The following is a 25,497-nucleotide window of genomic DNA, read 5'->3' as shown; positions in this document are numbered from 1 at the left end:
CCTAAAAAAAATACAATAACTATTGTTATTGTATTTTCCCTGCTTCCGTATGAGTTGAGAGGATCAGACTGACGAGGGAACCTTCTCTAGTCTAGGAGCATTTCCACTATGTCTGTCTTCTTTCAATGCCCCTTCCCTCTTCGGCAGCTAATTCATCTTAGAGAAAGTTATTTGAATATTGTTCGGTATACATATCCTTTTCTCAATGTCCCACCCTTTCTTTGAACCTTGTGAATGCCTAAAATCGACCCGGGGGATCTCGTATACCCGTTTCATAATACATACATCGGCTAATCATCTACTCTTTGGTGTTTTTCTTTCTTTTTATTAAGAATCTCAAAAGAGATAAAAACCCTATCTGAAAACTCATACTATCAATCCAAACCTCCAACCATAAACAATCATGATGTAATTTTTGACTAAGAAAGTATAACATAACTATATATACAAAGACCAGCATTTCTTTTCCTTCATTAATGACCAGAGACAGTTTATCGTCTCTTACTTTACTAGTAATAACTAAAAAAAGAGACATTAATTGATTTACCAGAATGTAAATGAGAGTCACATCGGGTACACCGAACAGGGTTCTTTCATTATTGGAATGTGATATTCCTAATAATAGATTTATCAGAAAATAAATTGAAAAAGACAGAACTTGCCACAAGCCCGTCCTGCTTAGGAATAGAAAATAGATAGCTGAAGCCCCAGCTAAAGCTAATACGAAGATCATAAAATATCGATGGGTTGGATCTTGATAATATAAAAATCCCAAAATAAATAGCAGAATAAAAATGAAAATGTTTGAAAAGAAGATTGGGTTCTCCTCTTTTTCATCCAATAAAGAAAAAAGAGAAATGTTTGTTAGTTGTGTAATAAGAGCGAAACCCCATTGAGAAATTTCAGGAGAAATAAAAACTCGTCCGATAAGGATGACAATGAATACGAAATCCAAAGGAAAAAAGAATAGTAAAACAAGATACAAAATAAAGGCCAGCACTGCTACTTCTGGGATATCATGAATGACAAGAATGGAAAGATTACTGAACATAAAGGACCATAATGTTATATGGAACAAGAAATCTGTCTTAGCAATAAAACAATAAAAAATAGCAGATGCACCACCTATGCAAAGTAGAGGTACGGGTATTCCGACCCCATATAACTCAGATGGATATAGTTTTCTAAAAAAAACAAAAAAAGCATAAAAAATTGCAATAAACAAGAGAACTACTATAAAAGTGGGTTGCAAATAGTAATTCAACGTCGAAGTAAGCTCTGGCTTATAAATAGGAAGGTAAGGTGATAACGAGGGAGCGAAATATTTGTTCTTTTCCGTCTTCGTTGAGTGAGGAGCGATGTCAAGTCTTTGATTGTTCCGTGAGTGAATGGAAGAAGACTGGTAGACCAACAAGCTAACTAGAAATATCATAAGAGAAGAAGTTGAATAAGAAGTGAGAAGCCCTCTCCTTTCAGTCGCTTCATCCCTCTCGCTTACGCTCGAGCATCTACGAACCTCTCGCTGTCGCACCTCTACCCTTCTTCTTTCCTTTCAAGCGAATATGTCAGAGTCCACCGAAACCAGCCCTGTCTCGGATGCCCCTGCAACTGAGAATACTGCTGCTGCATCAACCGGGGATTTACAAAACATTCAAGCGGCGTATCGATTGAACGGAAAAAATGACTTGAAGTGGTCACAACTGGTCCGCACGTTCTTGAAGGGCAGAGGGAAATTGAGCCATTTGTTGGGCACGGGTCCTTCGAAGGATGATCCCAAATTTGCGGCATGGGACGAACAGGATTCAATGGTGATGTCGTGGTTATGGAATTCGATGCTACCAGAAATTAGCGATACGTGTATGTTTCTCGGAACCGCCAAGGAGATTTGGGATGCTATCCGACAAACATACTCCAAGGTTCATGACGCTGCCCAAATCTATGAAATGTTGACATAAATTTCAGCAACCAAACAAGAGACTCGAACTGTCACGGAATATTCGAGTTTCTTGCAAGGCTTGTGGCAGGAGATGGACCATTATCAATGTATTCAAATGCGCTGCAGTGAGGATGCCGCTATTCTGAAGCGGTTCGTGGAGAAGGATGGAAGGAAATTTAGTAGAAAATAGCTATTGTGGCGTTATCAGATGATTCCACTTATGGGCGGGTAAGCAAAGCCGCTAAGATGGAGCTTTTGATATAGGCATCAAAGCAACAACCAACCAGTCTGTAAGAAAGGATTGTATCAGAGAAATCGTTGTTTCAAAAGCCCTTCGTGTACCTTTACGAAGGTGTCTAACTAAGGTTTTTGTGTTTCACCGTAGAATCGACATACTTTCTCGAATATGCGCATAAATCCCTTCCTTGTGAGTTGGGAACCTACTAGTTAGCAAAAAACGCCCAGGAACAGGTGTAGTATTACTGAGTGCTAATGATCAAGGAAATTTTATTACTCAATGGTCGTCCGACGTGCAGATAATAAAAATAATTGCCACCTTCAAGTATGAGAGGAAGAAGTCGTGGAAACAACCAACCTATTTCAAATTGTATATGTTGTTGGGTGGCCCGTTCCAGGTCATAACGGCTACTATCTACTATGCCGCTACCAGTCACTACTAAAGGCTATATACTGAAATAGATTGATCAACGAGCCGAGCTGACTTAAAGTCTCGTTCCTCTGCTCAGGATATCCGCCATCAAGAACCAAGCCTTGTTCCCAGCGGTAGATGGCCGGGCCGGTCAAGCAATGATAGAAGCTCCGGCCGATACACTAGAAAGGACTTTCTACAAGTGAGGCGAGTAATGAGTGATATTGCCCTTAGCCAGAATTGGAATGAATATTGCGCTTAGAGCAGCTTGATAACTCGATAAGCTGTATTGTATTGACAGAACAAAACCACTCTTTCAAAGGTGGGATCGATCCCAACCTATTCTTCTTAGCCTAACAGTCTATTCGTGGAAGTAAATTATCCAAAAAGTCTCCTTACTAGACCTAACGATCCTGTCATCGCTTTCAGATACAAGGAAGTTGGACTAGCTATTAGACCAACTATCTCACGCTCTCTATCTCTCTCAAACCCAGCCAAAGGAGCACATCTAGTTGAAAGACTCTCATTCTTATTTAGAATTGGAAGATCTTTCTTTTCGTACAAGCTTAAGCTTAAGAGCTTTATCCATAAGTAATGAGAGGAGACTTTTAGAAACCCCTCATGCCTTCTCTGGAGACAGAGATCTTACTGCTACCTCCGAGTCTGAAAATCTAGTATTCTAGGCTCTGTCAAGAGCTCTTTTTCAAAGAATCCCTCTCCTCCCACGAAGGACGTGAAGCTGAATCCTACATTCATTCCATCACTAGATTTAGTGGGGGAAAATGACACCTCCATCCAGCTCAGGAAGCCTGGTAGCTCTTTTCCGTGATATCGACGACCAACTCCGACTGCCTCTTTCGTATGTCTCCCATGCACGCTACCCGTGTTATGGACGTCCCGTTTGTTCTTGCGCCTTCACACGCAACTGAATGATAAGTAGACATATTTAAAAACGGAAGCCCTACTCGGGCGGAATGAAAGGCGTCGAGCAGCACTACCCACTATCATAAACTCCTGAAAACAAGAGATTCACGGAATGGTGCTTTGTTCACACCTATCTTGATCTACCGCTGCTTTACACGTCCCTGGATAGGCACATTTTACCAGAGACAGGCAGAAGATCAATGAAAAAAGACTAGCTAGCGTGAGCGGAGGGAGTCTACGACAACCAATTCTTATTAAATGAAACTGCTAATTGCAGCAGACTCGTACTGAGCAATTGAAGCGAAGACCTCATCATGTCTAGGGCGCCCAATCATTGCATTTGAAAGCAGCGCTAGAAATCCTATAAGAGCTCTCGTCATATAGGCACTTAAACGTAAAGAAGGACTGAACTCCTGACTCATGGAACTACTAGCAGCTGGAGGGGCAGGATAGGCTAAGAAGCCAGGCAAGGCGGGAAGAGAGGACTTCTTTGAGTTTTAGCTCATCGTCTGATGAAGAGTCCTATAGCTAGTTTGTTACACTACTTGGATTTGCATCTTGTATAATGGGAAGCCCCTCTTCGTCTATTGCTCGGGCGATAGCAGCAAGAATTTTTTGGAAATAATACTCGAGAGACCTCCTTGCCTGAAAGAAATCAGGGAAGAGCTACTCTCTGACTTACGCAATTAGTAGGACACGGAGGAACTACCTACTTTAAACCATAGGAGGAAAATAGTCACTATCTTAGCTGATGACGAAGAAGTGGGATTAAGAAATTCACGTTAGGAAAGCGGAGAAGCTCATCAAGCTTTTTGTAGAAATTCATCCAGAACAATGTGGTGGGGCATGTCAAGGTAGCTATAGTCGTGGATGCGGTCTCGCTGCTGAGGTGGGTCGATTGGCATTTTCGCATTTCGTTCCTAACGTCGCTGGCCGAGAGATCGCTTCGTGATCTGCTGAGGTCGATCCACTCGATCAAGATAACATATTGAGTTGGATTAGTAGGGTTTCCTTCTAGACCAAATAGGTTCCAAACTCATATATCCCCTACCTGATCAACATGCTTTCAGGCCCATTGATCACACGTTTTCGATTAACCTAACGTGATCGCTGGATGGAGGGAATCCCATCTCGTTAATCTTTCAATCAATGCCCGCTTGCCTCAGAGTTTCAATTCGATATATAAATTCCCTCAAAGCTCCCCTCGCCTTCATAAGAACAGAGCTTTGCCAAAACCAAAGACGCCTCGCTAGTGAAACTCTTGATAGATCTTCCTCTCCGGCTGAAGTTTTTCTTAGGCGTGTGCGTTGATTTCAAGAACGTCCGAAAAGGCCTTTTACGCGGGCTATAAGGCCGGTTCCCCATCTCTCATGGGGATTTTTTCATTCGACCACTGATCGAAGCAGATGTACCACTGAAGCTTCGAACAATCAATCTACTTTCTATTAGCGAGCTGATTGAAAGGAAGATAGGACGAATTCTATCCAGGGAATCAAAAGACTAAGGCGACCTTCACATGAGAAAAAGAAAATCATTCTTAGGATTGGATTTGGCGACTGCTCTATCCATAGTTAGGGATGAGCTGACGACCATGCTACACACGTAGGTCCGGAAGAAGAATGGCTGACTCGCATTGTACCTACCTTGAAGGCTTCACCAACGAAGTGGATCCCAACTCTATATCCGAAAAAGGGCATATACAGATCTTGCCTTTACTAATAGGGGCTGATCCATGGCCGGACACTCTATCTCATCTGGGATCACATTACGTGCGGGAATTTGCAGCGAAGATCCCCTTAAGCACAATCAAGGCCCCCCTACGTATGTATTCACGATTGAACCAGACAACGTAGCTTAATCCATGGAACAAACCCCACACGCTGCCACCATGTGAGAGTCGGTGCGTAATGGATGTACCGCCTGCCTTCGAAAGATTCGAGTCGTCCCTCATTGATGATGGTGGAATAGCACCTACTAGCAGCCCAGAAAGCATTCCATTCTCTTAGTTGGGGACTTTCATTCTTTGGAAGTAAGGGTGACCCCTTTAGACTTTAGACTTTTTAAGCACATTCCGGTCGTATAAGTTGCAGTTGCTTGGATTCGGTACGTCCATCCACTATGTACCCTAAGGCTTAGCCATATCAGGGCCCATACCCTTTGTTTGAGAATCGGAGATAGGTACTCGGACTTCCGCTAGAGGTTTGATTTTTCCCTTCGACTGGAACCGGAATAGATCTTGGGCTACGTAAAGTGTTGCTACGAGCGAGGCGAGCGGTGAGGGAGGGCGATGGTAGGTAGTGAATGTCGACCAAAGGCGACTGGAAGGGGGTGGGCTTGGTTGGCTGGCTCTTCTGCTTTCTTGTTTATTCTTTCTCTTCCCCTAGGACCAAAGGCTTCCGTGCTATGCCTTTGGTTTGGCTAGGCTAGCGTCTTTGGTCTTGCTTGGCTAGTGTTAGTTTGCTCTATGCCCCGCTACCATTATTCTATTTCTACGGTTAGGAAGGGTATCTCTTTCTTTCTGTATATGGTTAAGTAGGGCCCATCCTCTCCTATCTTCTTTCTTTTTTCCCACCCACACCATTCTATATTCTTATTAGTATACTCTTAGATCAGTCACACATTTGGGAATGATAGAGGAGATGGTTTCACGCTCGATACGATGATCAATCAAAAAATATATGTAAATGGTAGAGAGAAAGCGAGCCGTCGGTTTCATTCATCGGGGTATTCCCAGTCGTCTATAGAATAATCAAGACCAAACGAAGCTTCACCTTAACTACGTACAAGCTGTGAAAGCCCTGACCGTGGACGCATGCACTCGTCAACACAAAAGTCAAGCGAAAGATGCTGCATCAGACATTCTGGAAACGAAGAAGCCAAGGTTCATTTCGCTGGCACGGCACAACGTACGCTACGTCGAACGCACAGGCCCTAAGCCTAAGAAGGGCGTCACTGCGGAAAACTCTATTCTATCATTTGGAGAAGGAGCCCGAAAAGAATCAAGGCAAGAGTGAAAGAACTAACCTGTATACGAAGTCCATCTGAAAGAAAGACATCATTTGATGCTTATTCAGAAAGAGCAACTCCAGCAAGATCTATTCCGGCTCAATCAATTCCGCGCGGACACCTGCTCCTCTACCTAACCTTAAGGACTGGCTGGTTCCTAACGAGCGAGGGTCCTCCTATTTACGTCATTCTTTCGATCCGGTACGTGTGGTTAAACCAAACCTTTCCAGTCACTCGATTCACGAGAATCGGATCAACCACTTCCTATCATGGAAATGGACTTATTAACTTGACTTCTTCCTTCACTTCACCGGTTGATTTGGCAAAGCCTTCCTCCCGGGTTTCCTATTCCGCTGGTTTTCGGATTGGGAAAGAGCAGTCCTAGACTCTGCGTCTTTGCATTAGGAATCTTCGTCTCTCTCTTTATCTTCGGCTTCAGATCCAGATCATCAGCGTGATTGAGACCTAGACGACTTACCCTACTCTTCTAGATGACCTGGTGGAACAGCCTATTTACCACCGGCTTCTTATTAGGATTAGGATCAAAATGCCCCCGGCCAGGACCCGGCCCTTTAGAGAGAGGGGCGAGCAGCAATTAGGCTAAACGCCCTTGTCTTTTTGTTCAACTGGGAAAGGTCATCGCCTGTCTGGTCGGATCCGCATTAGTCTAAGGTGCTTGCTCCTTTGAGTTGGACTTAGAGAAGAGAAATGCCCCTTGAAAGACTGAAAATCTTTCTTGAGGACTCTGACTCTGTCTATGTCCATACGGCCTCTATAGTTCAATCCTGAGTTGAAACGATCTTAGGGGCCTGGAAGGGATTTTTTCTGAAGACTCTTATTCGTGGTGGAGTGCTTCGAGTAGGATCCGATCCCATCCCAGCAGTCAAACTCCTTCCTGACCCGGCTCACCTGCCTCTGAAGCTGGAATGCCTTTCTAGTTATAGAGGAGGCTACCCGAGGAAGAGAAAGGAAGGAAGTGGGATGTAGAATGGGATTGGTGATGGATGGTGGTTATGAAAGAGGTTCGGGATCATCTCGCATCTAGATCTGTATCTGCATCTAGCTCTGCTGTTGAGGCGGGAGGGAACAAGAGATGGGCTTTCTTTCATTGAAAAAGAAAAGCCTCTCTATGACCGACACTCGTTTTAGGCGGCGTCTTGAACTCCGGGACCGCACTCTGAATGTCGGCCTCAAGCTCCTCGGCTAGGCAACTACTAATCCTTCTTCCTTCTCGCCTTTCTTCCATAAAAGTCTTTTTTGACTTCGGCTAGTACCGGCTGGTAACGCTTGGCCCAACATTGGATTTGTTTGAAAACAACCAAGGGTGGAGGCAGTTGATCAACATCCGCCAATTACTAATTCAAAATGAAAAGAATGCCACTACTATTCTATTCTAGCCTCGGCTAGCAAAGAAAGATCGCCGAAAGATGAGAGAAAAAGGAATGAACTCACTGAAGGAAAGGAAACCGAAAGCAAGCCTGCCTATCAAGAAAAAACCCCTCCATCCCTGTCTGCTTGCACGCCAGCCAATCCCAACTCCAGGGACAGAGAAGCCATAAAAGGTCTATTTTTTTATAGCCATCTCCTCCCATCAGACCTAGAATCCTAGAACCCTCGTATGAAACCCCCCTAGACCCATTCAAACCTATAAAATAGATATATAGAATAGTCCGTAGCTTTCCGAAGGCAAGAGGAAGAGTTTCATAGCCTTCCCTTCGCCCCAGTCTCGTTCGTCTAAGCCTTTCTGGAACTGCCAATGGTTACCTTCTCTCTTCATCACTAGAACATCCAGGGTCTAAAGCTTACCGCTCCACTGGGGCTTCTCCTCGACGAATCCCTTCGTTCCATTGGTGTTCTCTTCTTTTCGTCTAATACAGGATGGCTCGCAAAAATCTGTCTGCTGCTTTTCCTGGCTCGCTGCCTTTTCTTAATTCCGGGGGTCAGACTTCGTCATGAGTTGTACCTGATGTGCTAAGAAAGAATGCCTGAGCTTCTGTACCGCGAAGACAAGAGCTAGTCAATTCCTAAAAAATCTGGAATACCTTTCTTCCTCTCCTTTCAGTCGAGCGTCTTTCGAACCTTGAAATAAGCCCTTTTTGCAAAAGGAAGTTCCGGTCCTGCCTCTTTCCCGAGCGCATTAGAAAGCATTTTTTTAGCATTAGCAAGGTGGGTAGTTGTCTAAAGCCCCCTTCGCCACACTGCAATCAAACTTATGTGATTACCGCGCTTGAATTGACACCTATGTCGGCCTGATATGCATGCTTAGGGAAGCGGCTTTATAATAAACTCTTTCCTCGAAACTGCCATTGAGGAAGGGTTGTTCCGGCTTTCGAGCCAACAAGTGCCGGTTCGAATCAAGCTTTTGCAATGAAGTTAGCTCTCTTCTTCTGCCTGCCTAGGGTCTCCTAACTCGAGATCCGTTGGCTCTATTATTTCGATTTCATTGGCTTTTCGGGGCTTTTTACTTTCCTCTGTTTTTTACAAGGGTGCCATGCTTTCTACTAAGATAAGAGCTAATAAAGAAAGAAGGTCCTGGCTTCTTGCAGTAAGGAAAGTCAGTAGTCAAAGCCAGGCCAGGAAGTTTTACATTCTTTAGTGAAGGGACATACAGTAATAGTCATCCTTCTTCCTAATAGTAAGAGGACCCCTAATCCATTAGGTTTAGGGGGCGAGTAACCTTGATTCTCTTCTTTGATCACCCAAAGGAAGCTTTTAAGGCTTTCCCGGGTCTAGACTAGTTATCCTCTAGAATAAAAGAGGAATCGCCTAGCCCAGTGAATAGTGGTTTGGGCTATAGCCTAATCAATACCATTAAGTTCACGAAGAAGGTCAGTAGTCTTTCCTTTACTAGGAGTCACTTTCAAACAAAGCCGTAATATCAATATGAGTAGTAGGTAAGATAGAGTAAACATTCAATTTCATTTTACATTTTATTAGAAAAGAAGGGGCTTTCGCGCTTCTTTCTTGCTTGGCCTTTTCCTAAAAAAGAAAATGAAAATAGAACTTATACCACCGGTAAGCTTATTTCGATTCCATTCCTTTGAATTGGACTAACAAGCATAATTAGACGCGGATTTTCAGTCTTAGGCGGGGGGTTGTGGTTGAACAGGCTGATCCACGGATGGCTGCTCAGGAGGCTGGTTAACCTCACCCTCAGGCTGTTGTTCCCCCGGGCCGAAGAACCTTGATTGTTCCATTTTTCAATCCACGAGCCACTCCACTTGGTTGATTCTTCGGGGGCCCGGGCGGTGGATGGTTCGGGGGCGGAATCCTCTTCTTTATCTGATGAGAGGTTGAGGTATTTCCGCCAACTGCCTGAGTTTTCAGATTCGCCTGCCTCCGTCCCAGTAGGTAAGACCGGATTCCCGGGAAAAGGCGCGGCTTCGCCAGCGAGTAGTGCCCTGACAGCAAAACCTATTGCCAAGGTCAGACCTCCAGATAAGCCCAGTTTGATGCAGAAAAGAGATAGATAATGCCACCCCAGAGAAAAACCCATCTTCAAAAGTATAGCATGAAAAACGTCAATGGAAAATACAATAACAATTGGTGAATCGATTTCAGTATGAAACTCTTCCCCTTCATCCCTCTCGCTTACGCTCGCTTCGTCCCTCTCCTTTCAGTCGAGCGTCTTTGAACCTCTCGCTGTCGCTCGAGCCTCTTTCGAACCTTGCTTCTTTGAAAGTGTTTGAGTGAAGTCAGCATAAGTGCATTGGTCACATAGGCTTTCAAGTACCCGCTCGTGTCCTATTCAGTCAATTCCTTGTTGAGTCTTTTTGTAAAAGTTTCGCTGATTGGCCCTGCTAGTGTGCGAATCCCGTAGCCTCTTCTACTAGCCCTTCCCGCGGAAAACCTTCTCAATTCAATTGCCGATTTTTGAGCGCTAGAAAAAGCCCTCTTATGGGTCTTTGTACTAGTTCTGCCTTCACATGCTCTTTTACTTGCCCTGATCCGCCGTCCAATCCACATGCATTCATTCTACTCGGTCAATATGGCTTAGCTGGCTCCCCGCCCGCCTCTCTATTATTGATAGGCTCGGTAGGCTAAGTAAGTACTTCCATTAGCCAGTATTTCTCGTTGAATGTTGATACAACCGATAACCGATATGCCAATAGAACTTTTCTTTCGGTTGCATAGAGGAAGATAAGAAAGTATTGCAGCTCACCTCGTGCTTTCATCAAAGGAAAGACTCGGCTCTCACTTTGTTAACATAAGGCATAAGAAAGTTTTTTCAAACGGACCCACAACATTACAAAATGGTTTTGTTTTGTCCCATTTCCTGAGTTACACGAATTCCGACCTCTTTCGGTTATGTGATGTGCGAAATCAGCTTACTTATGGTTGCAACGAACTACTGTATGTATAGCCAAAGACGTTGATGGGTGGTTACTATATATGAGCATTCTTGAGTGTGGATTGAGGTTAGTGGTTGGGGCTCGATTGGATGGCATGGGTAGAGCTTTCTTGCCTTCCTCCATACAGCACGGCGCGCTCTCGTCATCCCCGGTAGCACGGTATGCCTTCGTTGATCTGTTCTGACAATACAGATGAATGTCTCTTTCTCCTCCGTCAGTCGAACCTGTTTACGGTTCAATGCTTGTCTTATTCCTTTCAGCGGGTAGCTATTCAGATAAGTTTCTTTCTGACGTCTTGCTAGCTTTTTTTTTTAGATCCATACCACGTTTGGGTCGGTACTTTGGTCTGGGCTTCCCCCACATGATTGGAGATGGAAGGATTGCCTCGCCCTTCTAGGGGGGGACGGCTTATTTCTCGTTAATTGACGGACGAAATAGCTTTGTCACCAACGCCTTCTCCCATTTGTTTAATCTACTTCCTAAGTGTTGAGCATCCATCCCCTTAGACTTTTTGGACTTATATGCTTAAGACCACTGCTTTGGATAACTAAAGAACAAAGAGATGCTTCCCGGACATTCAAAGGCTTAAGCCCTCATTGCATGGAATTGCTTTCTTCGACCAGAGTGATAGCCTGATCAATACCTATTCATCTATCGAATCACATCCGGCGATTCGTGTTACGAATCAATTCCCCTTTTATTCTTTCGCCGAGTAGTAATGTTAAGGGAAGCTCCCCAAGTAGGATTTGAACCTACTTGAGAATCTTTCGTCTATCCTAGAAGTTGACAATAAAAAATGAATAGCAGTAGCCTAAGTAAGAGCATCAAAACGCCCAGAAGTTACTTTTGGATCTTTTTCGGGAAAATTCTCCGAAGGTTCAAGGCCGGCGACTCGTAGAATATCTCCTTTAGGCTTGAAAGAGTCTTAGGAGAGATCAAAACTTTGATTACGGTTAGCGGTGAAATTGAATCTTCGGCTTTGGAGATAGAGCCAGTTGGCAGGTTCAGTTGCAACGATTTCCTTTCTTTTTAGCCTTTCTGCTCGCCTTCCCTCCGGATGACTTCAGAGTGCTTCAACTTGGCCAAGGGTGGATGTAATTCAGGTAAAAGAATGGCACTTGCTCTATTCTTGTTAGCTTGCTTGTAAAGGGGCCTGTACAGACTGTTGCAAGACTCTTTCGCCAATCCTACTGGTCCGCTGTGGTTCTTGCAGTTATGGCTTCATGCTTACTTCCCCTCGGTCGGTTGTTTACAAATATCATAAGGAAGAAGCATCGAATGCTGCTATTGAATGCGCTGTTGTTGCTGAGTGAATAACCGGTCTTGTCGTATCCGCTGTGAGCCTATCTGCTGTAAGAAAGCTAACTGAATGCGTATCCGCTCTTTGATAGAACGACGTAAGTGCTGTTATTAGTGCTTTTTTACTAGATTTCCTGTTGATGCAATAACCTGAAAAAGAAAGTACTTCCAACCTTGATCAAGGTGATCAAAGATCAGTGCTACACTTCAAAAGTCTGTCATTGCCCAGAGTTATGTTGTGTTAGAGACCGTGATTCTTTTAAGAAACTCTTTTCCCGGGAGGAGGATTGAAGTGTTGACCTCCCCCTCTTTGCATTAGTCTTTCTTTCTTCTGCTTCTCTTGCTATTCTTTGGAACGGTCACATGATATCATCCGATCTCAATGTGCGTACGAAATATCTATGGTGGTGTTGTACGAGATCTTTCTCTGTTTGCTATGGGAATGGGAACAGCTCTTTTTTCCTATATCCGCTTTCAGCTATGCTATATAGGTGTGCTACGGCATGAAGAGGAGGCGCATCGTAAGTACGTAAGTAGCATGCTCCGGAGCGCCCACACGTTTTCTGAAACGGAAAAAAGTACAACAAAAGGAAAAAAAAGGAAAAGCAATGGATAATTAACGGAGATTGCTCGTCCTGCTCGAGCCATTTTTGAGGGAGCTGAGGGAGGGAAGAATGCAAATTGACTCATGTAGCTTCTCACCAATTGTAACATTTACTTCTTTTTTCAATTTTTCCTAGGTCCGGGTTAGGTTTCCGTAAAGTACAACTAACTATGGACTTTTCCCATCCCCCTCCATGTTCTGGACACTAAGTCCTTGCCAAGGCCTTTTGACACGGGATCAGCCAGATCTCGTCTGGACTCCACATACTGACTGGAACTATTCCATCAGTCAAAATCCCTCTCACATACATCAGACACACTAGTATGGATTAACTATTGTAACACTAACTGTACCATCTCAGCATGGCAGCTTTATTGTCACAATATATTGTCTAGGCCGGCAACAATTGCTCCATATTGGTACTTCTACAAATATGTTCCTGAGCCACTCTACTTCTCTTCAAGCAGAGGTATATGCAATAAACTCTTATTCTATGAAGGAATGAGTTATGTCTGTCTGCCACTTTCTTTCGATGAAATTGCTCCTCTACCTAATGGTGAAGACCCAGGCAGACACCGACTTGGAATATTCATGATCTGAATTCCAGTCGCGTCACTGTAATCCTCCTCGATCACAGCAGGGTTCAAAACCTCAGTGCTACATGTAATCCATTTTACCTCTTAGCTAACTCATAACTCTGGTCAGAGCACTCCACTGCTCTTTCCCTGGATTACTTGAGTTCTTGCTCAACATCTCCAAAGCAAAAGCTATGTCTGGTCTCGTACAATACATGAGGTACATGAGACTCCCCATTTCTGAGAATATTCAGTTGAGCTACATAGCTTCAAATCTAAAAGGCTTTGTTCCGTATCAACTTGATTGATACTGGGATCATTGGATTCCAACAAAGCTGAGTTGGAGCAGGCGCACACTCGAAGTGATTAAGCTTCTTGAGAATCTTTTCAATTGTTCTCGACTGGGTAAAGAAAGGTTAACCCGTCCTTCTGTCTGACAATCAACATTCTCAGAATCACATTAGCCTCTCCCATTTCCAACATGTTGACATTTTCAATGCCTGTCCAAAATCCTAATACTGCAAGATTCTCGCTCAAGAGTTCTCTAGAAATTTGCTGAAGATGCAAATGTCACCTCCATTTATCAGGAAACCGTTGGAAAACATCACTTCCTGAACCAGTCATGCCAGCAGCCGGGTTCCAAACCTGAGCAAAGTCTCTTCTAACAAAGATGGGATCAAGTAAGGACGCAACTACAACTGATTCACAAAAGCAATTTCATTGCCTGCTCCATTCCCTCCTTTACTTCAGTTTCAGGTCGACAAAGGAGGATTTCGTTGCTTGATCATGACGATCGTTACCTGCTCTTTTCTCTGGTTTAACCAAATAGAGTTGGTTTCCCAGTCAAAATCTGAGCTCACTAGGTGCTTTCGGGCTTTGATCTCCCTTCTGATCTTTTTTATCCCAGTTTGAAAAGTGTGCTTTTTCCATCTCTTGCAACGCTTGGGTGTGTGCAACATGGCTGGCTCTCCTCAGTACCAAATGCTGAAGGTGGATAGTCTTTGCGAGCAAGGTCTGAGGTAGTCAATGGCCTTTTCTTTCCTTCCAAGAGTCATCGTCTTTTGCCATAACGTCCCAAAATAAGGAAATGTCGTCGGTGGTAAATACGAAAAGCAGGAGTGGCCCACCAGTAATAGGAGGCGACAAGACGGGAGCAGACATAAGAAAGATCAGTTCCAGCGGTCGGTCTGTAAAGCAAGATGGCAGGGCCGGTAGCCTTCTCTACTTAACCTTAACTAACAAGAAGTGGAGTCTACGAGTTCCACTCTTGCACTGTCATATTGGTAGCCGTTGTCCATGTTTGATTGGGAAGTCCAGGGTCGAAGAGTTGCTATCGGTGAAATGATTCTCTTTCTCTAATCTCTTTGTAGAGGTATACCAAGGTAAATGTATGTCAACAGATTGTCACGCCGTATGCCCTCTTCATCGAAAAGTTCCCAGTTGACTGTAATCGAGGAGGTTGAGCATGATCGCTTTCAGTTAGATGCACATCAATGATTCTGGTCGATGTCACGTCAACGATTTTGAACTCCTGCTGGAGAGGAGAAGGAAGAGCGATATCGAAATAGCAAAAAAAGACTAGCTGAATCAGACAATCAGATAAGTCCAGCCTCAGTCAAGGTAGCAGTGGAGGACTTCCAATGCAGTGCCCGAAAGAATGCTTCGAACGAGCCACAAAGAAAGAAGGAGTAGCGCCATCACTTCCATTCCTGTCTTTGTTGAGCCAACTACTCGAAAAATGAAGTATGATAGATCAGCCCCAGTAATGGGTTTGTAAAGAAAGATCAGATGAGGGTGTTTAACCACAAATGAACCTGTCACAAGTCAAGATCTTTCTTTTAGCATTGGGATTGAGTTTGGTGTTCAGTCATCTACCGCGATTGACAACAAGGAGACATTAACGCTCGTAGAGTTGAGCAAGCTTTCCCGTGCCTCTCTTACTTTCTAGTCACATAGCCAGCTGCCATTTCGCTTGCAGCCATCAAGACTGAAGGCGAGTCAAGAAGGAAGGGAGAGTTTCAAGTTCAAAACCTGGAGTGAAATAGTCTGGTTCTAACGAACCTGGCATCCCACACAGAAGACGATTTTTTTTTTTTAGCAGACTTTCTTTTTTCCAAAGGAATGAAAGTACTTACTTGATAGAGTAAGGGAGTTAGAATGCGCTTTGGTTCACAGGTTTGGTGGTATATCCCTATATAGATGGGCTCTGTAGATTAATACAGGGAATTGGGGAATAAATAGTTTAAGTGATTTACACCTCGAAGTAGAGTGTGTAAATACCGGATGCATAGGTTGAGTCATTCGCTAAACAACTATTTTGTTGGGCGATCAACCAGGTGCTCCTACCCAACCGGGCTAATGAATGCCAACTGGAAGAACTCACTTTCCTATCGTTCAGTAGGAGATCCCTTATTTTGGCTTGAAAATGATTACCTGTTGCTAATGGGGAGAGATCTTTCATTAGGGTTTGATGCTCCTCAATGGAGATCCCCAGAATAATAGCTTGCTTGTGGAACCCTTTGTTTGGTACTTTAATGGGGGTATTCTTGTACAGCTTGGCCCTTTCCCTGGCGCACTGCCATCGAATCCTACTAGTCCTCCTCAAACCCAATGGGATAGAATTCCTTGCGAATTCTAGTTTTCAACTTCTTCCGTGACAACCCAGAAATGTCATGGTTCCTCATATATGCATTCCATCAAGTTAGTGCATAATTTTACGATTTCGATTTTCTTTCTCCGATCCAGTTACTGGACGGCCAAACATTGAATGAAATGTTGGCATGGGGTCTCGGCAATTTCAATTCCATTTTCAGTCAATTTCAATTGAAATTGATCTTGTATACGCCGGTTGAATGAAGCGCACAGCTGCCTCTGCTTTGATTAATACTATTCTCAAATTCGAAATGAAATATCATAAGAGAAGAAGATAAAGAGTTCTTTCGAAGTAGAATCTTCTTGTTTATTCTTTCGAACTTCATTCAAGGTTGATACTTTCTCGAGAAAGCGGAAGGCCCAATGAGCTCTACAGTAGTGCCTTGCGGGGTCGTAGAGCCGGTAAACCTAGTTCGCCTAAGAGACTTGAAAAACCTTGAAGATAGATAGAGAGTACTTTTTTTCTTTATTTCTTAGATTGGTCAGTGAAAGCTTAGGAGGGAAAAAACAAACTCTTAGATCTATAAGAGGAAAGTAGCCCAAAGGGGATATTGGTTCAAATCCAATTCGTGAGAAGAATTCAAGCGAGAGACTCGCGCGTATAGAGAAAGAAGAGGGTCCGAAAGAGCTATCGTTAAAGCGCTTTTTAGAAGCCTTTCTTTTATAAAAGCTATTCCTGAATACGTTTTTAGTAAGAAAGCGCTAGCTTGTAGATGTTATAAAGGGAACTGCCGTGCATCTGTCAACTTCAGCCAATTGAAGGTGCTAGAAAAAAAACTAAAACAAATAGGAATGGAATTTAGGGACAGATATAGTATCGCTGAACAGCTAAAGGAGGATCTAGCTGTGGATGATGTCCCAGCTGGAGAGTCAACCTTTTCATATTAATGCCTGCCCTATTGGGGATTCCAACTATTATGCATTTTATTTTTATGCGTAAGGTATGTGACCTTGGGAATTAGGTTCGGGAGTTGCTAATGGGCCTTAAGCTGGCTTAGCTCCAGGTGTCAGTAATAGAAATCGATTGGGAAAGACATGGAGGTTGAAAAAGCAGTGCTGTTGGGGAAGCCTCTCATCGAGAAGAAAAAATAGGACAATCGCTGACTAAACCTCTGGGCTCTCTTTCTGTAAAGATCCTCTTCTTAAAGGGACATTTCCGCACTCATTTCAGATCATAGAGGTCGGGTACGAGATCTATTGGGCTTCAGTCGCAAAACCTTCTCCCGTCTTCCCTTCCACCGATGAAACTACTCTTGCTCTTGCAAAGTACAAAGGTAAAGGTTCACGTCTTCGTAACTAATCAAAGCATTGGAATGAAACCGTGGGCTTACAGGTATAGATAGCTTGGTTTTTGAATAGATAATACCTTCCTATAGAGGATATTCGGTCGGGGTGGGCTAAGCTAATAAGCAGGCTTATTCAGACATGCTTATGGGCAGTGGGGCAGATAGCAGATATTGATTCAAAACTCTTCCTTAGTGGCTTAAGGCTTAGTCGACCTACCTTCGTTGAGGAGCTACAGACTTTAAGAAACTGCCATAGATTGCAGTTTACCTGACGTTCTAACAGCTATCTAGTTCTACCAGCTATAAGCCGGAGATGGCCTCAGTCAGCTAATCGGAAGGCTTATCCGCACATGATAGATGATAGCGGCATTCTGACCTAAAGGTAAGGTAAAGGGCGTTCCCTGCGGGGCCTTACACACTCAGCTTGCAGGAAAACCGTGTCCTAGGCATATTGAATCTAGTCGCATAAAGGCAGAGAGAATGCCTTAGATAGATAGGTAAGCGTGTAGGGGAGTCTTACCCAGTTGAAACTTGAATGCCTGCAGTCAGGCAGCCTGGATGAACCTTGTAAGGGCCCTTGATTCAAAGATAGAAGTAGCCATTAAAGGAAGAAAGAGCTGCTAAGCGCGCTATAAGAGAGAGACGTTTTACGATCTTTCCTATACATACCTATTGGCCTTTTTCGAGTTATCTTTCGCTTCTTCACCAAGAATTAGATTATATATATGAGAAAGTTGACCGCTAAAGAGCTTTTCTTTCGCTTTTCCTGTACCTGACTTGGGTTTATAAACGTTCTTTGGCGTAGTCTTTTTCCTCAACCAGGACTGGCAGCGTAAACGCCTATATTCCTATTCCGATAGCGGGGATTCGGGGGTATGTTTCGACAATATAGAAAAGACTCCGTGAGTAAAGCAAGCAAGAATACAACGTAGATAGGCAACCGAAATTCCGCATTGACTATTTGGCTGTGCGGCATTTAGGTTGTTAGATTCAATATATAATGATCTATCGGGGAATAGGTTGTTACACCAGTCTATCAATGACTGAAGCAACATCCAGAGAGAGAGCTCACTATACCACCAGGTTGCCGCATTTGCTTATGAAACAAGAACCGCTTATCCCGAGGAGAACTGAGCATAAGTCGGAGATCTTAGGGTAGTCACTCAAAAAGGAATTTCATCCGTCACTTCACCCCCCTTTAAGACTGATTCCTTCTAGCTTCTAGGCGAGAAGGTTGGCACAAAAGCAGCGAATTCTCTTGCTGCGCTTACGCTTATTCCGACAACAGATTCATCGGTCACTGGATGCGTGCTAACAGAAAAGAAGAAAGTCATCAGGTAGGTAAGCAAGCAGCCCTGGTGCCAAGCTAAGTCCCAAGCTAAAGACAAGGATCACATCGATAAGAGCAAAAGCAAAGACGGCTTATGCCGAATATCTTTTTCTCAAAGAAAACCAAGCTTAAAAACTTTCATACCAGGAAATCGAAGATGTGCCAAATCGTTCTCTATCGAATCGTAGTCTAGAGCCAAATGCCTGTGATGTTGGAACCTTAGCTTCATAGGCTACTCAGGACAGCTCAGTAGGTTCGGTATGGTATGCTTTTGTCCATAAAATGCTGACAAAAAAAATCGTACCAACAAATCACCCTTTAACTGTCTCTCCCGAATAACTCTTCTATGAAAGGAAGGAATTATTCGAGGGATACCGGACCTTGTGAGAGAGACCGGGACGGAAAGGTCCGGGGGAACCGGTGGGGTTCCCCCATAGAACAACTGTAGACTAGTTGCAGCTTGTATATAATGCTACAAAAAGCCAACCAGATGCTCGCCCAAGGGAAGGGGCACGATCCGCTTTGCCAGTAAGTGTGTAGCAATACACATTTCCTTGGTAAGACCATCCTGAATGATCAAAAGAACCCTTGAAAGAATTCCTTTAATCATCCTAGGGTTTTCTAAGACCCTATGCCAAAGCAAGAGTCTGACCGATATCAAAGATGAAAACAATTTGTGCATCGTAGTCATGTCTATTTATGAGATGGCTCGCCCCCCTTTCCTATATGGAGGAAAGGGAAATGCACTCGGATGCATACCTACCAAGGTCTGACATCCCAGCCCAGTGGTTATCCCACACCCTGGTTACTACTATTTTAAGACTGCACAAAGAGCAATCAAGCTCTGATAAGAATCAGACACTCGCTTACTCACCCACTTGGGAACGATCTTGTCGCCCCATAGGGGGGCACCTCTGGATACTAAACCAAAGGAGATGTGATCTAGACTGAACAGTCCAGAGACACACCCGAGGTAAATGTAACCAAATAAGGCTACTAAGAGCCTACCGGTACATCGCCTCTAGCTGTACCTAAGAATCTTAGAAAGACGCTCAGGACAGGGAGCCAGTAACAGCTCCACGCCAAGGGAAAAAGCAAAAAGAAAAGCAAGGAACTCCTAAAGGTGAGAACTATCTTTACTTTTCACTTTAAAAGTGCAAGTACAAGACGGAGTCTTATTGAGGCCATAAAAGTCAAGCCTTAGATTCTAACAGGAATCTCACAGCCTGCTCCCCTTACAAGATAATCGCTACTAAGGTTATGAAAGAAGGCAGCTAAATCAGCAATAGAAATAGAAGAGAACTCCAGATCTATGAATAGCCAACAAAGAGCCTAGCCCGATTACTGGAACTAAACAGCCTAGCTCTAACAAGCAAGCTACGCACCTAAGACCGTATTATCGGCATCAAGACCGACCCATCGAAAACAGTCTAACAAGGCAAGGCTTAAAAGTCGTTAGCCTAAGACTTAAACAGAGTCTATAGAACCCATAGGCTAGGCCCAATATACTCCATTAGTGAAGTATGGCATCGCTTGTTCTCGAGAATCTGCTCTTAGCCTTTCCTCCTTTCCCGGTGATGTGGAATAAGCGGTGGTGGAGTATGAGTTGTGAAAGAATAAGCTGCACATGAAGGCACTGTTACAGAATCTGCTGCTGCGGAATCAGATTCGTTTTTCACCATTTCGCCAGCTGTCTTTTTAGAGAGATTTCCTCTGTGAATCTTAAGCTAAGGTAAGGGTAAGGAAGCCAACTTACCATATGCGTCTTATCCTGCTCCCCAGAAGACAAAAGAAAATGAGGCTTCAGACCTTCCATCTTGTCAATCACAGATTGAGGGATCTTGAAAGAGCTACAAAGATGATTAGGTATGGCCGTAGTCACTGATTTGATCAGTGTCAGTCTTCCAGCGAAAATCAGAGTCCGGTTTTTTCAGCCCTGAAGACGATTTCTCATTCTGTCTATGAGGTTGGAGAATTGGACCTTACAAGGAAAAGCATCAATAGGGGGAAGGCCCGGATATCTGTGCATTGAGCCAGAGCCCTGGATTCCAAATACTTGAGCAAGAGCATGCCTAACCTGTGGATCCATGGACCGCGAGAAATGAAATGAATCACTGATTTTTTGGGGTTGACTCTGAGACCCGATTTTTGGCACTGGAATGGAAGCCAACTCGACAGAGTCTTACAACCGGAATCGGAATACTAAACCAGTTATCCACTTCACCGAATGAACTCTTTGGGAACTATTCAAAACCTAGCCCAATATGGCAAGGGTTAAAGTTAAAAATGACAACCGAGAGTACTCCTTTCTTCCTTTAGTGGATTGGAATTTAGTATAAAATAAAGAAAGCCTGAAGGAGGCTCTCATTTCCATGCTGCCGTAAAGAACTATAATGCATCCAAACATAGGGCGACTAAGGGAGAAATTCCCCGAATTTGGGGATCGCCAATGTCATATTCGATTTCATAAAGGCTGGTCTGTCATTTTTGCATCCATAACAAAAGAAGATAGGGAGGGATCCCTTGGTTTGGGGCGAGTACGAAAAGGAACAAGTGTTGGAAATAGCGGATAAGGCTCACTCACGGCACACGTGCTATATTATTCCAATGCCCTTGGACTAAGTCGCGTAAAAAGCCCTCCTCTCCTCAAAAAGGGTGGGCCCTATGTTCAATAGAGACGGTCAGAATAAAGGGCACTCAAGTTCCATGATTTGATACCAGATAACCAAGCAAGGAGACGCTTTCTCATCCCAGTCGTCGTATCAAGAAATATAATAAGGGCCATTTACCAAGAGTGGAACATCAGATAAAGTAGCTACGTCCCGATCGATCTTGAACCAAACCTCCACTGAACAGAAAAAGGTCCGCGGCTAGGGCTAGAGTAGAATTCCTTCAACGGATTTTTCTGTTTTACCATAGATTCCACTCATTGACTTCAAGTGGCCGGGTATCAGGGATCTGACCCCATAGAAGGCGCCCGTCTAGATCAAGTGAGTTTTCCCTGACAGTAAGGTCTTTCCGTCTCAGTTTCATTTCCTTGTTTTATTTTACAGGTCTCTTTCCCTTCACTCCCCCTCCCAACCAACCTTTTCCTTTCACTAGTGGCTGAGGTATATGAATCTGGATCCCGATCTTGTCTCACAGACCACCCGCGTAGGAAACAGCATTCCTTCCTCTTCCTTATGGTATGAGTTGATTAAGACTGGGTCGAAGGATACCTATACTTCGGACAGCAGTTTCTCAAACTAAGAAGAGCATCAGACGGGTAAAGGAAGGTTTATAGCTCCTCGAATAGTGTGGTGTGACTTTCTTCCTGGTTGACTTGCTTTCCTTGGCTAGAAGGTAGTTCCGGCCCCCTCGAGGTCGAAGAAAGAAAGTCTTTGATCAGGGAATGAAAATAGCTTAGCGAGTTCATATCTTTTTGCTACTGGACTTCCCCACCCGAGCTTCATAAGAAAAGCCGGATCGTCGGGTTTTTCCTCTGATGACGGATGAAAGAGTCTATCTTTATTCCTACGATTCGGCAGAGGAGTTTCGACCGACCAGTAATGGGACCTGAGGTAGAGCATGAGAGATTGCCTACTACGCTCTCTTCGGCTGAAGGTCTATGAGTCTGCTTGGAGATGGAGAGGGATTGTTATGCATTCTCAGGTTAGAAGCCTAGATTTGGAGAATGAGTTTACTTGTGTGAGATTGCCATTCTTCTTCCCTGTCTAGCTTGACCTCACTGACAGGTTTGAAACCCTTCCCTTTGCTTAGCTTTACAAGAGACCATCCGATCTGAGACCTTTGAGATGTGGAATCCACGGCCAGGGGGTCATCGACCTAGGACTCAAGGGCCACAGCCTAAAAATCTCGACTTGCTGTAGGTTTTAAATCCAACCTTATGCAACTGGAATCAGATCATCAATCGAAGTCTAGCCAGGCTAGCTAGGTGTGGGTTCTTATAGTTCCTGTATCACACTGAGACCAATGAAGATGAATTCCGGGATTAGCCAGTGGGATTAGTTCCAGCTCTCGATGCTACAAGAAATAAAGAAAGAACTCCTAGTAAGGCTAGTTAGGCATGTGATAGTAAGGAAGTTCCATCTCTGGGGAAGTCTCCAACTAGAAGGACTGATAGTCGTACGTCGGCTGAGGGAAAGGAACTAATACCAGTCTCGATCTCCTCTAGGGCCAATAGACTCTCGCGCCTTAGCCTTAGGACTGCGAATATCCCTAGTCGTCAGAGCTAGTAAGCCAAGCAGTAAATGAAAAGCAAAGGGCTTGTGCACGTCAAGAAGAATCCGGGGCTATTGACTCAGCTGTGGCACTTCTTACTTTATATGAGGAGGAGGTGAAATCAATAGCAATAGTAGACACGCTACGATCTTTGTGGCTCTTTGCTAGACAGTAGCAGTACTGGAACCCTCGAATTTACTTAATTTAAGTACACAGGGAAAAGGACTGAAAGCCAAGCGGAAAGCATCCATTTCTTTGACATAGAATCGGATTTGCTAGTATATATAAGATTTGAGGCCTAACGAGTGCCTTTCTTTTGTGCGAGGAAGGGGACATGCATAGTAAGGAAGATGGGGATGAATGACAAATAGGCTGTTAGCTCCATCCGGGCTTTCTTTCTTAAGGCGGGAAGCCAAGGAACTGATTTCATGTCCATCTTCGAGTCCGATTTACTATTAACAGCATGGGATCATGTTTACTATTATATGGCAAGATCTTCCGTCTTTTTGAGAGTTCTTTCTTGCCTTCAAACAGGAATGCGAGCAGCAAAGGAAATAGTAGAAATATCCACGAGCACAGAATAGGAGATGGGGCATTTTCACGTGAAGAAGAAGAGGCTCAGGCTAAGGGCGAGAGAGAGATCCGCATAAGCCGTGCTGGGGAATACCCGCTAAGTAACTCGAAACTGGTAACTATAGCCCCTAGCTGTGAAGCTCGCCTACCCGGGTCAATTATGGGCTCCCCCTACTACTAGTGGGTGCCTCCGGTTCGAGACGGGACTGTTTAAGAAAAAGAAACTCCTCCGCAAAGGGCGGAGAGAATTGAGTTGGTCATTGCTTCGCTTCGGGTCATCTAAGCTCACCCAGAGAAACTTCGTTAGAGTGGAAAAACATAGAAAGACTGCTGCCTCGCTTCCAACCGCATCTCATGTAATGTTAGCTACCATTGTCACTGAACACTAACCCAAAGTCACCTGCCTTCAGCCCAATAGAATTCCCCTCCATTTTCACACCTACTGTAAAGCTGCCTTAGTCACATCAAGGGTCACCGTCACCATACCAACTCCTTCTGCCAGACCTAAACGAAGCAGCCAGTTTCCCTTCTTCGGATGGGGCTTTTTTCCCCAATATTCCTATAGTGGGAAATCTGAGCATAGAGGAACAAAAAATGTGTAATCATTTGGTCTCATTTGAGAGGCAAATGATAAGGAAGGCCGCGCTTATGCTAAAGTCGTTAGACTATAACCCTGACGAAATAGATGTTAGGGCAGTCGTTTCGGCATTCATTGAGAATGTGGACCCTGATTAGCAGCTTCCTGCACAACAGGCCTAGCGGGAGGCATAGCTTGTTCTCCTGGTTGCGGTTGATTGACCGATGGGGTACTTTTACTACGCCCGGAACTGGATGCGCCCGAATCCGGTTCCAACAAGACCCGTTCCTCGAAACTCGCCCACCTGCCCGAGGTCGATCCGCCGGAAGGGACGCGTCAGCGTCAGCGTCACGCTTGCTCCGCTGCAGGATTGGCAGCAGGTTGCTGCGCCGTGCTTCCAGAGCTGCTTCCCAGTAAAGAAGTCCATCCAGAGCTGCTCGGATCGAGCGGAAGCACGGAACACAGGGAATGAAGTAGAATAAAGGAAGTAAGGTTGTTGTACAGCGTAAAGCCAGAACGTATTAAGAAAGAAATAAAGATGAGCCATTTCACAAGAGAAAGAGCGCGTTGTAACTTGGGCCAAGTTAGATCAAAAGACTTTAACTTCACAATCCAAAGGGAAATAGGACTTAAGAAGAACAAAGAGAGTAAAGAGGAAAAGGCATGCCCAGAAGAGGCTGTTTTCGCACATTAATCACTAGTAGAAGAGGATGGCATTGAATCTGCTGTTCTTGTTCGAGAATCCGCAGCACATGAATATGAGTAAAAGGAACTGATTGACCAAGGGCCGGAGGAGGGAGCTGCTAGAGGCAGTTATGCCAAAAAGACGGGCTTTCCATGACCACGAGCAGACTAGGTTTTGAGGGAGGTTTCTGCAAGGGAATCAGAATGAAAAGCATTAGAAGGAAAGATTGGCGCAAGGTTTCATTGATTCCTTCACATTACATTAGCGCTTCCAGGCACGTATGGAAGCTAAAGAGGCGGCACTAGTCTTTCACTTCCTTTTGCAAGAAGGGCTTGCCCAACTGTCTCATCTCGTGCAGCAGGAGGTTGAATAGTCTAAGAAGATGGCATAGAATGGGACAAGGTTTAGAATCCATAGTTAAGCGAGGCTTGATGGAATGTTGCACGAACCGATTCGACAACAGAGGCTGACACTGATGAGGCTCCATCGCCCGTGCGTGGAAAAAAGACCTTACGAGGGCTAATTTCCTTGGTTAGGCCTCCAACAATAACATAACATCACTATAAGAGTACAGCAAAGCAGCAAGCTTAAGGCGACAAGTCTCGGTCTTTCCTCTTGCAATTAGTATAGGTATTCTTGACCTAATTCCTCCAAACCCGGCAATCTCTGACAAAATAGATTGAATACCAGGTTAGTTCACTGATTTCGGGCATCATCTTACGTCATTCGTTAAAGCGCTTTCTATAAGCCTTTAATTTAAGGACGTTTTAAAGAATAGAAAAAGTTCCACATTTCCTGATTTTTGATAGCAGGAGAAAGAAGGAAAAA

The 25,497-nt window shown here is 44.2% G+C and overlaps 1 protein-coding gene across 1 annotated transcript; it reads left to right on the top strand.

The window, feature by feature from the left end:
• The first annotated feature begins 1,562 nt into the window (after window positions 1-1,562).
• LOC149510542 (uncharacterized) lies at window positions 1,563-16,496 on the top strand. Its single transcript, XM_089757569.1, has one exon. The coding sequence runs from the start codon at window positions 1,563-1,565 to the stop codon at window positions 1,953-1,955; it is 393 nt and encodes a 130-aa protein (XP_089613695.1). The 3' UTR covers window positions 1,956-16,496.
• The last annotated feature ends 9,001 nt before the right edge of the window (window positions 16,497-25,497 follow it).

The sequence above is a fragment of the Durio zibethinus genome, unplaced genomic scaffold, assembly GCF_047325235.1.
Source record: "Durio zibethinus cultivar Kanyao isolate XHJ-2024 unplaced genomic scaffold, ASM4732523v1 HiC_scaffold_30, whole genome shotgun sequence".
Lineage (NCBI taxonomy): Eukaryota > Viridiplantae > Streptophyta > Magnoliopsida > Malvales > Malvaceae > Durio > Durio zibethinus.
This window is presented reverse-complemented; position numbering and strand designations above follow the sequence as displayed.

Excerpts from the sequence above, each read along its gene's own strand:
- LOC149510542 (XM_089757569.1), top strand. The coding sequence starts at position 1,563 with ATGTCAGAGTCCACCGAAACCAGCCCTGTCTCGGATGCCCCTGCAACT.